General features: G+C 41.7%; 1 protein-coding gene across 3 annotated transcripts in view; it reads left to right on the top strand.

Moving 5' to 3' along the window:
• The window catches only part of TBATA (thymus, brain and testes associated), a 236,132-nt gene that overhangs the window by 183,376 nt on the left and 40,107 nt on the right, over positions 1-12,649 (top strand). For all 3 annotated transcript variants that reach the window (XM_069610744.1, XM_069610745.1, XM_069610746.1), the window contains one exon: positions 10,392-10,473. In XM_069610744.1, the coding sequence (XP_069466845.1) occupies positions 10,392-10,473 (82 nt within the window). The remainder of the gene's footprint in view (positions 1-10,391; positions 10,474-12,649) is intronic.

The following is a 12,649-nucleotide window of genomic DNA, read 5'->3' on the forward strand; positions in this document are numbered from 1 at the left end:
TCTAATATTCAATTAACAACTGGAAATAACTTTTTGAAAAAGTTGCTACGGGTTTCTAAAATCACTCCAAATGTACCATTATATATGGAACTACGCCAATCGTCTATCACAGACTAATTAGCCCTAAAGCCAATAATATTCTGGATTTGCATTTGCTTTAGCGAGACTCTTACGAAGTATAGGAGAGCCATGATTGATGTTTTGACGTATGAAAGGGCAGGTACCTTAAAGTGGTTTGCCCATATTAAAAGGTTTCTCTATCTGCTGAAATTGGAAGAACTGTGCAACAGCCCAGTGCCCATTAACAAAGGTAGTAGATAAGTTTTCATCAATGCTTATACTCGGTGGATCTGGGGAGAATATGTTTCAAAATGGCTTCATTTGTCAGTGGAATATGACTACTTGTATATCAAAGATAAATGTGTCCTGGAAGAGTACTTGTATCACATTGATGATCCGATGAATCATTCCCTGTTTATGAAGATGTGATTAGGTAATTTACCTCTTGCTGTGTGAAAGACAGGTGGGATTGTAAAAATTCACCCATGTGTGCTTTCCGTGGTACAGAATGGGAATCTCTATGGCATTTTCTTTTTGTATGGCCTATGAGGAATCAAGAGTACGACTCCGACACAGTGGCATTATGCTGATTGTTAGAGACATTTACTGATACAATTAAAGAGAGGGTTGGGGAAATCCTACCTATCCCTAACTCTAGGAGGGGCTTCCCTTCCTCAACTAAACTAAGGCACGTCCATGTCAGAATGTCCAAAACCTAACCTGACCCTCGCACACTAAACTCAATATAACGTGAAGGGGGAAATTTCTTTTGGCTGATCACCTGCAGCTCTTTTCCAAAGTTCCAACATAAAGTTCCAAAGTGAAAAAGTAACCAACACAGTTCTACCAGTTAAAGGGGTATGTCCCTTCCCTTCGGTTTTTCAGTTACACAATTCCCAGACTCAAGGAGAATGCCTCTGCCCCTGAGCTTTCTTAGCTTTTCCACAGTTTACAGGTTTCACAGTTTCACAATTCACAGGCTCAATGGGTATGCTCCTTCCCCTGAGCTTTCTTGTCTTAGCCACAGTTTACAGACTTCACCTGCAAAAGGGAAGGGAGACTAGATTCCACACATTTGGGGAACTGTTTTCTTGCTTTTCCAAGTCCAGCGATCTTGATTGGGTGCGTGTCCCGGACTCGCTGTATGTCTGGTTTACTCGACTATTTATATATAAAGGAGACAGATTCAATGTTTTCAAAAATCACTGATCTATACATATGGTCTGATGCAACAAACCCTCCCTGCACATCTAGTCTTGAAAAAATAGACCCGGTACATGATTTTCCATAGTATCAAAAATGAATATTTTAATAAAGTTCCTCACAAAAGGTTAAACACTCATAAAAATGTTTTGCATGAAAATGAATCCACACAACAAAACATTGTATATATAAAACCAGTACAAATCACCAATTTCACATACATATAACAACATACAATGAATACAGCACAATACGAAACACACGAATGGCTTTAACACTTCTTCCAAAGCTGAGTCTCAGGCAAACAACAATCCCGACATGTTTCAGTTCTTTATTGCACTAATTGCACAAACTTTCTTCAGGGGAAGAACTCGATTTTCTTAGTCTCCACCACGTAATCCAGGGCCACACATGGAGATTTCAATAGTACTCCTAAAGTCGAAAGAATAAAAAGAAAAACAAAGGGGGGCTATCACTATATGTCACCATCATCCATATTTGAAAGTCAGAAAAAGCTCAAACACATAGCTCAACATCCCAGTAAACATGCTGATTAATTGCAATGTACTGGGTGAGGTCCAAGAGTTGCTGTCAACCCTGCCTCACAATCTCTACAACTACATACCTCCTAGTAGGATATTGGTAGTGCTGGTGTAACAATACACACTTTAGTAGCTGTAGACTCAGTTTATCAAGTCTTTAGTAATTTTCTTAGTAGCTCTTGAATAGCCAAGGGTCCTAACCAGTGCTGCAAAAAAACACAACCCATTGTTGTATGTCAAAATGGGACCACATTCAAAACATTAACGCATCACCACTACACCACTATCACCATATTTCGCACCATCTTGTGCCCTTCATTCTGAGATTGAGAACTAAATGCCCTCCTACATCAAACCCAACCAAATCAGGTGTAAAAAGACTGTGTCGTGCATTACAAAACCTGCTGTACTATACTAACCGCTAACCCCCTCACCACGCCAACATCAATGATGCCATAGTACCTCCTAATATAATTGGCTGCCCACCAGGTTTCCACCGTGATCCTTTCCACAGTCAAAACGATTTTTCTTTCTTTTAAATGACACCACACCTTCAAAGTAAATTACCTTTGAACAGTGAAAGCACAAAACAACAACCAACGTCACCATGCTATCCCTATGGGTCACTAGAAAATGACTATAGATACCTGGATATAACATTTCTGCCGAGACCACACTTTATATACCTGATTTGCACAACAGTTTTCAATGACTACCGTCTGCGGGGGCAAGGAAACACTGACTATCCGAGTACCGCGTCTATCATCACAGCATACTGGTCGTTCTCCGCGCAGGATTAAATAAACCCGTTTCAATGGGGTACCGTGATAAAAAGCGGACTGCCGATTACGTCCTCCATAGGTGTAAAAAGAGGACTGTGCACCTGCGGTTACACTCGTGATAAGATGTGTCTGTAAACACGGGTCCACACCAAAAAACACTGAGAATAGATCAAATGTGACATGCCCCGTATTGAAAAAAATAAAATATTAAAATACAACAAATGAGAGCAGTCATAGAAATAGAAAACAGACTTCAAAATTATGACCTGCCACCGGGAACAAGAAGGAAAGTATAGCAAGTGACAGAACCCCAAATTGCTGAAGTTAGTAAACGGCACTGGATTTCATGGTGGAAACAAAAACAAACCAGTCTTATATCCTTTTTACAGCATCGACCAATAATTTCCCAACAAAAAATATTTGATATGGAATTAGAGGACACTAACACCGAATATATCTATATTTTAGAAACAAACCTGATGGTACATAAACAATAATTTTGCAGAACAGTCAAGAGCACAGTAGCAAAACTACGGACAACACAAGATTTATGCTTATTTATACAGACCAGTCAACATCAAAAAGGCAAACCTTTTTTCAGAGGGCATACGTTTTTACTAAATAGACACCGTTTTTCATACCACACTGTTACCACATCATTCGTGCGTGTGCTGCCAATCAATTTCCTCATTAAGACCAATGATGTGACTTTGACATTTGAAAATCATTTTTTGTTCAAACAGTATTAATTTGCTGTCTGTTTCTGATTTGTTCTTAGCAACAATTTTCTTCAAAATGACCCACCTAAAATCTTCATGAGAGTTTCATTTGAACAAAATGTTTAACCATAGGTGCCATTAATATCAGATTTTTTTATGCAACTCCGCTGTTCTACCATACGTGTGCGACATTACTGTTAGTTTTTCCAACATATTTTAGTCCACACGGACAAGTGATTAAATAAACAACATTCTCTGTGTTGAAATTAGTCATATCATTAAATGTCCACAGAGTAGTTGAATTCAACCTTATCTGTTTAGTTTCTTGGGTCGAGGCACACATCGCACATTTCCCAAAGCGGAAGTGTCCCTTCACCGGCGGGAGCCCCAACAGAGTAGTTTGTCTAGGTCCTGCCATATGCTTAATCGATATGTCATTCCTAATCAGCCTCTTGCTGATGTTCTCACTTTTCTTGAAAGCCACTAATGGAGGAGGAATGGATTTGTCATTATAGACTTTTCTCCGTGTTTTATTGATGATGCCTTTGATTTTATATGACAAATTCGAAAAAGTGTTAACAAACACAATACGATTTTCTTTATCATCTCTTTTCTTTTTCTCTAATAAAGCCTCCCGACTATTGTTATACAGCCTTTTGGAGGACGTCTTCAGCAGTTTAGCTGGATAGCCTTCATTATGAAGTTTTCTTGGACAGGAGGGCAGCACTATCCTTGTAATCCTGCTGAAAACTACTATTTCACTTGACCCTGAGAAATTGCACAAAGGGTAAATTTGCTTTGATGTGATTGGCATGATGTCTAGAGAAATGTAGAAGGGCATTTTTATCAGTTTTCTTGTTGTAAGGTTTCACTTTGAGATGACCACCATGATGAAAAATGGTGATATCCAGGAAATTAATCTCTTGCACATTGATCTCCTTGGTGAATTTTAGAAACAGATTTTGTACATTCAACCATTCCACAAAGGCCTCCGTCCCTGTTGCTGTGCCTTCCCATAGCATGAAAAATGTCATCTATGAACCGTAACCATTTCAATAGATGTTTTTTAAAAGGATTTGTAACTGGATAGATGACCCGTTTCTCAAAGTATTCCACATAAAGATTAGCAAGATTTGGTGCCATGGCGGCACCCATGGCTGTGCCTTCTATCTTTTCATAAAAGGCTCCTTGAAATTGAAAAAAGTTTCTGGTTAAAGCAAACTCTGCACACCACATGATGAAGGCATTACTAACTAGATGCCCATCTTCTGTCTCTCAAGATTTCCTCTACCACTTCCAGAGTTGCCCTTTGTGGAATGACTGTATACAATGATTGTATGTCGAGGCTAATCAATAAGGATATGTCTGGGCTGAAAGGCAAATTCTCAATTTTATTAATGGCATCTGATGTTTCCCTTAGGTAGCTACTCATTTTGAGGACAAATGGTCTTAGATAGTAATCAACAAATTTTGATAAATGTTCTATTATAGAGCTAACTCCCGATACAATGGGTCTGCCTGGAGTATTAAGGCTTTTGTTTACTTTAGGTAAGATGTAAAATACTGGTACCCGCCCTTGTTTTCTAATCGGGTAGTCTCATTCCTGCTTGCTGATCATTTCTGCCTCATAGGCCCTCAATACCTTGGTTTCTATGATTGCCATCAGGGTGGTCGAAGGATCAGAGGGAATAGGACAATAGCTTTTTACATTGTTCAATAACCGTAGGCATTCACCCACGTAGTCATTACGATTGAGTAGCACAATGGCCCCACCTTTGTCAGCTTGCCTCACTATGACGTCTTCCACCTTGGCCAATTTAGAAATCAATGACCGTTGGGCACTACCAAAATTGGAATGATGAGGGATACCCTGTTGTTCCAGTTTGTAAACTTCTTTGAGTACCTGTTTTTCAAACACCCGACATTCAGATGTGTAACTATGGGCTGGCGCATTAAAAGTGGATTTGTTTCTCAAACCATTACGATTGAGGTTCTCATAGGCATTGTCATTCTGAAAGAATTCCTTCAAATGGACCTTGCGCATGAAACTATGAAACTCAGACCTAAATTTAAAAGGATCATGATATTTCGTGATGACAAAATTCAAGCCTTTGTTGAGGACTAGCTCTTCATTTCTGCTTAAGGCGTAGCTTGACAAATTGATCACCACTGATTCCTCTATCTAATTCCCCCCCAATCCCCTCGGTTGGGCCCTTGTCCTAAAAAAGGACGTCCTTGGCTCTACCTATTCTGGTATTGTTGTCCTCGACCTCTGCCTGTGCCCTGTTGGTTGCTTTGGTCTGTGCAGTTTGTGCTTCCATCGTCACTTGAGCTACAGGAAGTATTGTGGAAATTAACCCTTTTCTTAAAGGAGGTTAGATTGGTTGTACCCTGTTGATTGTTACCAAACCTGTAGCCGTCAGTAATATAAGGGAAAACCTTTTCAAGTGCGTAGGTGCAGAGCTCTTTTTTCATCCTTTTTACACAATCTAAACTGGTGTCATTCTTGAAATCTAATAATTGTTTAAGGTGTAGATCTAATTTGGTTTTAAAGTCATCAAGATCTAAATCCTTTTTTAGTTCATCTTGTAATTTAGAAATATCAATTTCAATCTGTTTGGATACTTCTGTGGCTGTTTCTATTATGAATACCAACCAACATTTATTGGATGTATAACTCCACTTGATCTTAAACTCGGGATTGTCCAAAAATAACCTGGGTTCATTTCTAACTGAGACCTTGAGGGAGTGCCTGATTTTTAAGGTATTGTATCATGATGACGCCGTGTAATTCTGTGCAAATTAAACATTTTCTAAGATGAGCTAATTCATCCCATTGGTCATTGTTTTTATTTAGAATACCATCGCCTGTGTCTGCTAACACAGACAGGGAATCTAACTGTTTTTGTATATGTTCTTCACTATAGGCTTGTCATGACCCATAGAACTTGCCCCTTCTGGACTTCCTGGTCCTTATCGCGCTGGGGCTTGTATTCTTTGTTACTCCCAACATGGCCACAACAAGCGACTTGCCTCGGACCAGCTTCCACGTCGCACACGGCACGTTCTATAAATTGCCCATGCCCCCGCGGCCCCGCGCGTCTCAACGCTATCATTAGGTAATGACTTGACGTGTGTGTGCCGTTCGGCGAATCCACTATTCCTAGATCCTGGTTCCTTCTTCCTCCCTTCACCCCTTCCCTCTAATCTGCTCCTGGAATCCCCATTCTTAGCGACTGCTACCTATTTTCCTGGGCATCCTGGAACAGCGACCTTCCCGGAACTCTGAACGCGCTCTGCAGCCGGACGAGACTCGAGCGAGCCTATACAAGACCCGGTCCGTCCCCAAGAGGAATCCTCCCGCGGAACAGAGCAAGAAGCGATCCCAGGTGAGACGGGGGGAGATTTACGACAAGGCTAGGCATTTATCTGAAGAGGTTGCCATAATAATAACTGATATTCACACCCCACACGTGAAACTTTTTTCTGAACACTAAAACAAAGGACCCTACAATTTTAATAAAAGCCTTCGAGACCACAATGAGCCTCCTAGAAATCCACCTTATTAAAGGCTAACACTACCCCTTACGAATACTCCCTCTCACTCGGTCAGGGGGTGACCACAAATGGTTTACTCAACTGCCAGGATTTTCATATTTCATCACTTGGGTGCAGGCCCTAGAATTGCTGTATGCCTGGTTTACTCTCCTGCCAGGACTTTCTTTATTGGTTCAGTATTTGGGTGCGGGTCTGAGATTCACAGTTCTCACCAGGAATACCTTTCTCTTTAATATAGTTCCAAGATTTGTTAATACTTTTCATATATTACTCAATGGCCCTGGTGTCCCCGCTCCCTTGTTTGGGCTTACCAGGTTCATCAATGGTACGTGGAATCCACCATGTAGTGTCCTTGCGTCCCAACCTCGCTCTCTAGGCTCACCAGTTTCCGGTTGCTGCTTCAGGGTCCTTTGCAACTTACTGTTCTCTCTGTGGCTTGCTTGCCAGCTGGGAAAGTGTCCCATCTTCTGTCTCCTTCTTGCTTTGCCTCCTTCACCTGACAGCTCCTGTTGTCCGTGCCACAAGCGTGACAAACCTTCCACTTCCAGACTTCCCCAGATGGTACCTCCAGCAGTTTCTCTTCTCCTCACTGAGACCCAACTGATGTCAGGAGAAGTGCGTCTCTCTGTCTCTCCAGGTGGGGTGTTTTTAAATGTTCCGCCCCGTTGACCTTTTCCAACAACTAGAGCGTAGCTTTTGCTTTCCATGCTAGTTATCTTCCTTACTCCAGTCCTCTTCCTCGTCTCAGTGTTATTAAGCACAGGGGAATGTAAATACAGTTGGTGATTGATCATGACGTGATGATCTACACCCACACTACAATATGCCATACAGGAATGGGTAGGCAAGTGGGTTTTACCAGGGGCTAAAGAAACAGGGAAATGCCTACCTTGACCTAGCGATTCTACTCCACCTCCCAGAAGGTTGTCGGCCCATATGTGGTCCTCCCACAGATAGCCACCCCCATGGTCACAGTCAGGTAGCTTCTATCAGTCTCTGGCCACACAAGGGGAGATTCCCCCAGGGAAGTAGTGACAACCTTGCTAGAGTTGTCACAACCCACTTTAAGCTGATATTAGGGGAGTACATTTCAAAACTTGTTTAACAAATAGTGGTATCTGAATGCTGACAGTGGCGGAAAACATATGTAAATGCGCAAATACTGTGGACATTTATGCAGTTTTAACGTACAAGTTAAACAAGTGCTTGCAGAAGAGAAATCTACATGAACGCTGTTCTATAAATGGAGATCTGGTATATCATAAGAGTTGTGTCACTATTTTTATTTGAATTTGTATAGCGCACAGCGGCCCTGGGCCATCATAGCGCTGTTACAGAAATACTTGCTTAGTACAGACCTACATAGGTGGATCAACAATGCAGACAATATACACAGCAGAAGAGGAGGTGCGTGTTTTTTGGTTACAGAGGAACAGCATAACAAGCCAGTGAGTGTTGCAGGTTACAGAGAATTGACATGATTAGTTGAACAGTTTGGTTTTGAGCATTTTGCAGAAGACAGTATAAGATTTTTCATTTCTGAGTGCAGTGGGGAGGGCATTCCAGTTTTTGGGGGCTAGGTGTTGAAAGCTGGAGCCTCCTGCTTTTGACCTTTGGTCAGAGAGATGTGCTCTAGTGGGTCTGGATGAGGGGTTGAGGGTGATCCTCTCAGAAAGTTATTATGTGTATTAATTTTTATTACTGCATTTCTGGTATCTTCTTTTATTGATTGGACATGTTTTTTGTAACTGTTTATTATTATGCTCACACCCCAGTGTATTTTATTGCTGAGATTTTATTTGCGTGTGCATATATAACTTTTATGGCATTTTGTCGAAATTAAGTTTAGTATGAATAATCTGAAAATATGTAATGATCACACATCAGCAAAACAAAAAGGTTATGGCTGGAAGGTTTTGAATTAATCATAACCACGGGCACAGCTCTGGGTAACCCTCCAGACCATCGTTTTTAAGCCTGCCAAGCCATTACAGAAGGGGAAAAACCATATGAAAATCAGGCTTGGTCCTACCCTAAAAGGGTCAGTCCAGCCCGAACTGCTAGGTCACATCACTTCTGCAGAGACCACAAGCATCCCCAGACATGTTTCAGCCTTGCTGGGCATCATCAGTGAGGAGTAGCTTGGGTCTCAAAGCCTGGCAGACTCGGGACCCACGTCTGGGCATACCTGTCGCACTCGGGGTGACTTTAGCAAAAACAAAAAGGTGATGGCTTGAAGGTTTTGAATTAATCAAAACCACGGGCACAGCTCTGGGCAACCCTCCAGACCATTGTTTTTCAGCCTGCCAAGCCATTACAGAAGGGGAAAAACCAGATGCAAATCAGGCTTGGCCTTACCCCAAAAGGGACTCCCGCCTGCAGTGCATGACATGCTTGCCTCTATCTTTTCTGACCTGGAAATGATTGGTTTGTCAGAAATAATTATAGCAAATTATGCTTTGCTTGAATATTTCTCTTCACTGACTTCCTCGCTTTGATGGGTATAGTGGAAATGTGATTGTTGGTGCAACGGTCTGCAGAAGGGGAAAAAAGCACTATTTATCATGCTAGCAATCAAATATCTCTACTTCAATGCCTGCAAAATCCGAGATGCATGCATTTAATGGTGACTGCAAAAAACGTCCCAACTTCGAGAAATGTGTGAAGTTTTGCATTAAACGTACACAATGTGCATTTGCAAAGTCCTGCAGTTTCATACATTTCGACTCCTAACTCCTTCATCAGTGAGGTTAAAGGCACTGAAACCTGTGGTGACTCTTTGATCCCTCACCGCCTTGTGCTGAGACAAATAAGGATCCATGTGAAAGAACCTACCCGCATGGACGTGCAAGTCGTCAGGCTCTCACATGAATTCAACAGGCCTTAAAGAATTAGGTCCTAAGCATTTTAGAGGCACAGCTCCAATTTGGCTTAACTATTGCTTTCAGAGGCTTGGGCATTTGTATTTTGTCATTTGCGTAGTGCTCAACCCTTTGTTTGCCTTTTGTATTACTAAAATACAAAGACCATGAATAAATGGTGAACGTCATTTTTATAAATGTCTTCAGTAGGTGACGTATCAACTTGAATTACCCGGAGTTTGTGAGTTCTGCCCAGTTGAACGTCTACCCAGTTGAACGTGGGCTATCCCTTGTCCCTGCCTTGGAAGATTCTTAATTGCCCACTATGACCATCTGTGTAGATGGTGACTAGTGCATGTCCATGATATACCAACCTGTCACTGGGGCATCCCAACTTGAGTGCACCTGCTTTGCTGATTAAGACCCTTCATACCTGTGCGAGAGTTCGGTTAGCAACTATTTTTCGAAATACGCCCAAGTTGCCCACATTATCTGTTAACGTTTAATTCTTCTTTGTGTAGTTGACATGTGTCCTTTTGGGTGCATATTTGTCTGTTTCCTTGACCTTTTATCCTCTCATGTTTGCTTGTCCTGTGGATGCCTGTTTGTGCCAGTGTCGCCATGACCCGAGATCTTTGACATGCTCCCTTCTCTTGTTGCCAACAGGTTTTGGAACTCCTGTGCCAGATTCTACAAACTGACTCCCTGTCAGCAATCCAGCACTGGCTGCTCTCTGCTGCACAAAGGGGTAAGGTGCCTCTTGGGTATGTGGTGGGACCAGCGAAATAGCAAAAAATGAAGACCTTTATTCCTCGAATACATTTGCTATTTTACATGTATTGCCAACAACAAGACTAAACCAATTTTTTCAGGAATTGAAGGACATGTCAAATTGGACTGCATGAGTGAGCTCATATGTATATATATATAAATGTTGTTCTTGTAACACTTTTCATTGACATATCAATCAAATAAACAATACTGTGTCAGGAATAACATTCATTCCGCCTATGAATCGATAACAGTGCATACACATCAACGGCTTGACTATTCCGTTTGTCATAAAGAACAACAAATCCTTAGCTACAAAACCATTATATTAAAAAAGACAGTCACAAGGGGGCTTGCCTATGCCCTTTGTCACAAAGAACAACAAATCCTTAGCTACAAAACCATTATATTAAAAAAAGACAGTCACAAGGGGGCTTGCCTATTCCCTTTGTCACAAAGAACAACAAATCCTTAGCAATATGAAATCCTCACATTCAGATAAAAGGTATGTTGAAAACCCAACTTCGGCATGTGAATCTCCTCGTGCACATACGTCAAGGAAGATGGCAGCTCTCCCTTAATGGCAACAAACATGAAGCATCTCTATATACCAGCAACCATGGTGTTCAAGGTGGCATATCACCAGAGGGAAAGAACAAAGTTTGTATAAGTGAGTTCCAGGCCAATATATTGTCGTTAACATCCTGTGACATCCTATATGCATTCCTATACCATACCTTAGTTTCAGCCATAGACCATTTTTTCAGATCATCCCTCACTCTCATATCACTTGAATTGACAGGAAGATATAAAGTCCTACCAGCCATTCAGTGCTCCAGAAATGTGTGTATAGCGGGAGGATCGCAGCAGAACCAATATTGGGTGTGGGGTTCACCTCACCATACCAGCTGAGAGCTCTGGGCAGCTCTTTTCTGTGATTTCCACACCTCCATGTCAGGCAGGTCATCAGACTATACTGCATGCAATCAGTGATTGTCTACCGCCAAGAATTAAAGATTTCACTGCGAGAGGACATCACTGATTGCATGCAGTGTATTCTAGTGAGCTGTCCAGACACAGACGCTGAGGTAAGGAACTCAAATAAAAGCTTCCCTTACATAGATCTCCTGCATGCATACATTCCAACATGCCCCATTTGATTTAGGAGATGCCCCTCTGTGGCATTTGCTTGGCCTTCATGCTAGGTATTAGTGAGTGGTGTTTTGACACAATACCCTCATAATGAACATTCTGGGGGTGAATGGGTGGCATAAGGGGGCTGAAAAGTCCCCAGCAGGATGAATACTTGGGCAGTCTCACAGGCCGTAGAGCCCATCTGCTGACCAACCTACCCTACTTTTTCCAATGATCCCTCCTGCTGTGAAAAGTAGTCCAAATTATGCCAAAATTGGGCAAATCGCACACACTTGTTTTTTCTTAATCTTTTGGGTGCAGGAGTGGCGCCAAATTTCGTTTCACTTGGGGCGCTGCTAGAGCTAAGGCCGGCCTTGTGCCTCTTTCATGGGTTATATGGTTAAGCCTTTTATTGCACACTGCTAATTCTGGGTTGTATTTGCTTTTGTATATCACTAATAGTTTCCTCTTATTTGGTTAACACAATTTAGAATTACAAAAACACATCAAATGTGCTGATTCCCAATTATATTAAGATAATGGGGACTTTTTGGTTTTCACTAATATGGTGGCACTACTGCCACCTATGTGGCAAAGCATTGCTAACACAAGAAAGAAGCATGGGTATTCAGTATAAGGATATCTGGTTGACATGGCAACTGGAAATGCTCAGGGATGAATTTGCTGCATCAGCACATTTTATTTTGTGTGTCCCTGTGCTATTTTAGGCACTGCATGGGTGTTTTACAATGATTCTCCTAATTAGGAGTCTCGTTGGAAATCACATTCTTTCCTCCTGTATTGGTGTAATGATCCTTCCTTTGTCTGCTCACCCATCGTCTGTGAATGTGTCAACGCCAGTGGCCATTTCTGCTTGGGACCGTCTTGGCACCACAATACAGAAAATAGAGGAGTTTGTGAACTTGAGAGACTTCAACATAAGGTGTGAGATTCATCATCTTTTTGCAGGTTCAATGTTGGGAGCTGGAGTCTTGGTGCAGCAGTGTTAAGAAGTGAGT

Source organism: Ambystoma mexicanum, chromosome 8, assembly GCF_040938575.1.
Source record: "Ambystoma mexicanum isolate Mex_15411 chromosome 8, UKY_AmexF1_1, whole genome shotgun sequence".
Lineage (NCBI taxonomy): Eukaryota > Metazoa > Chordata > Amphibia > Caudata > Ambystomatidae > Ambystoma > Ambystoma mexicanum.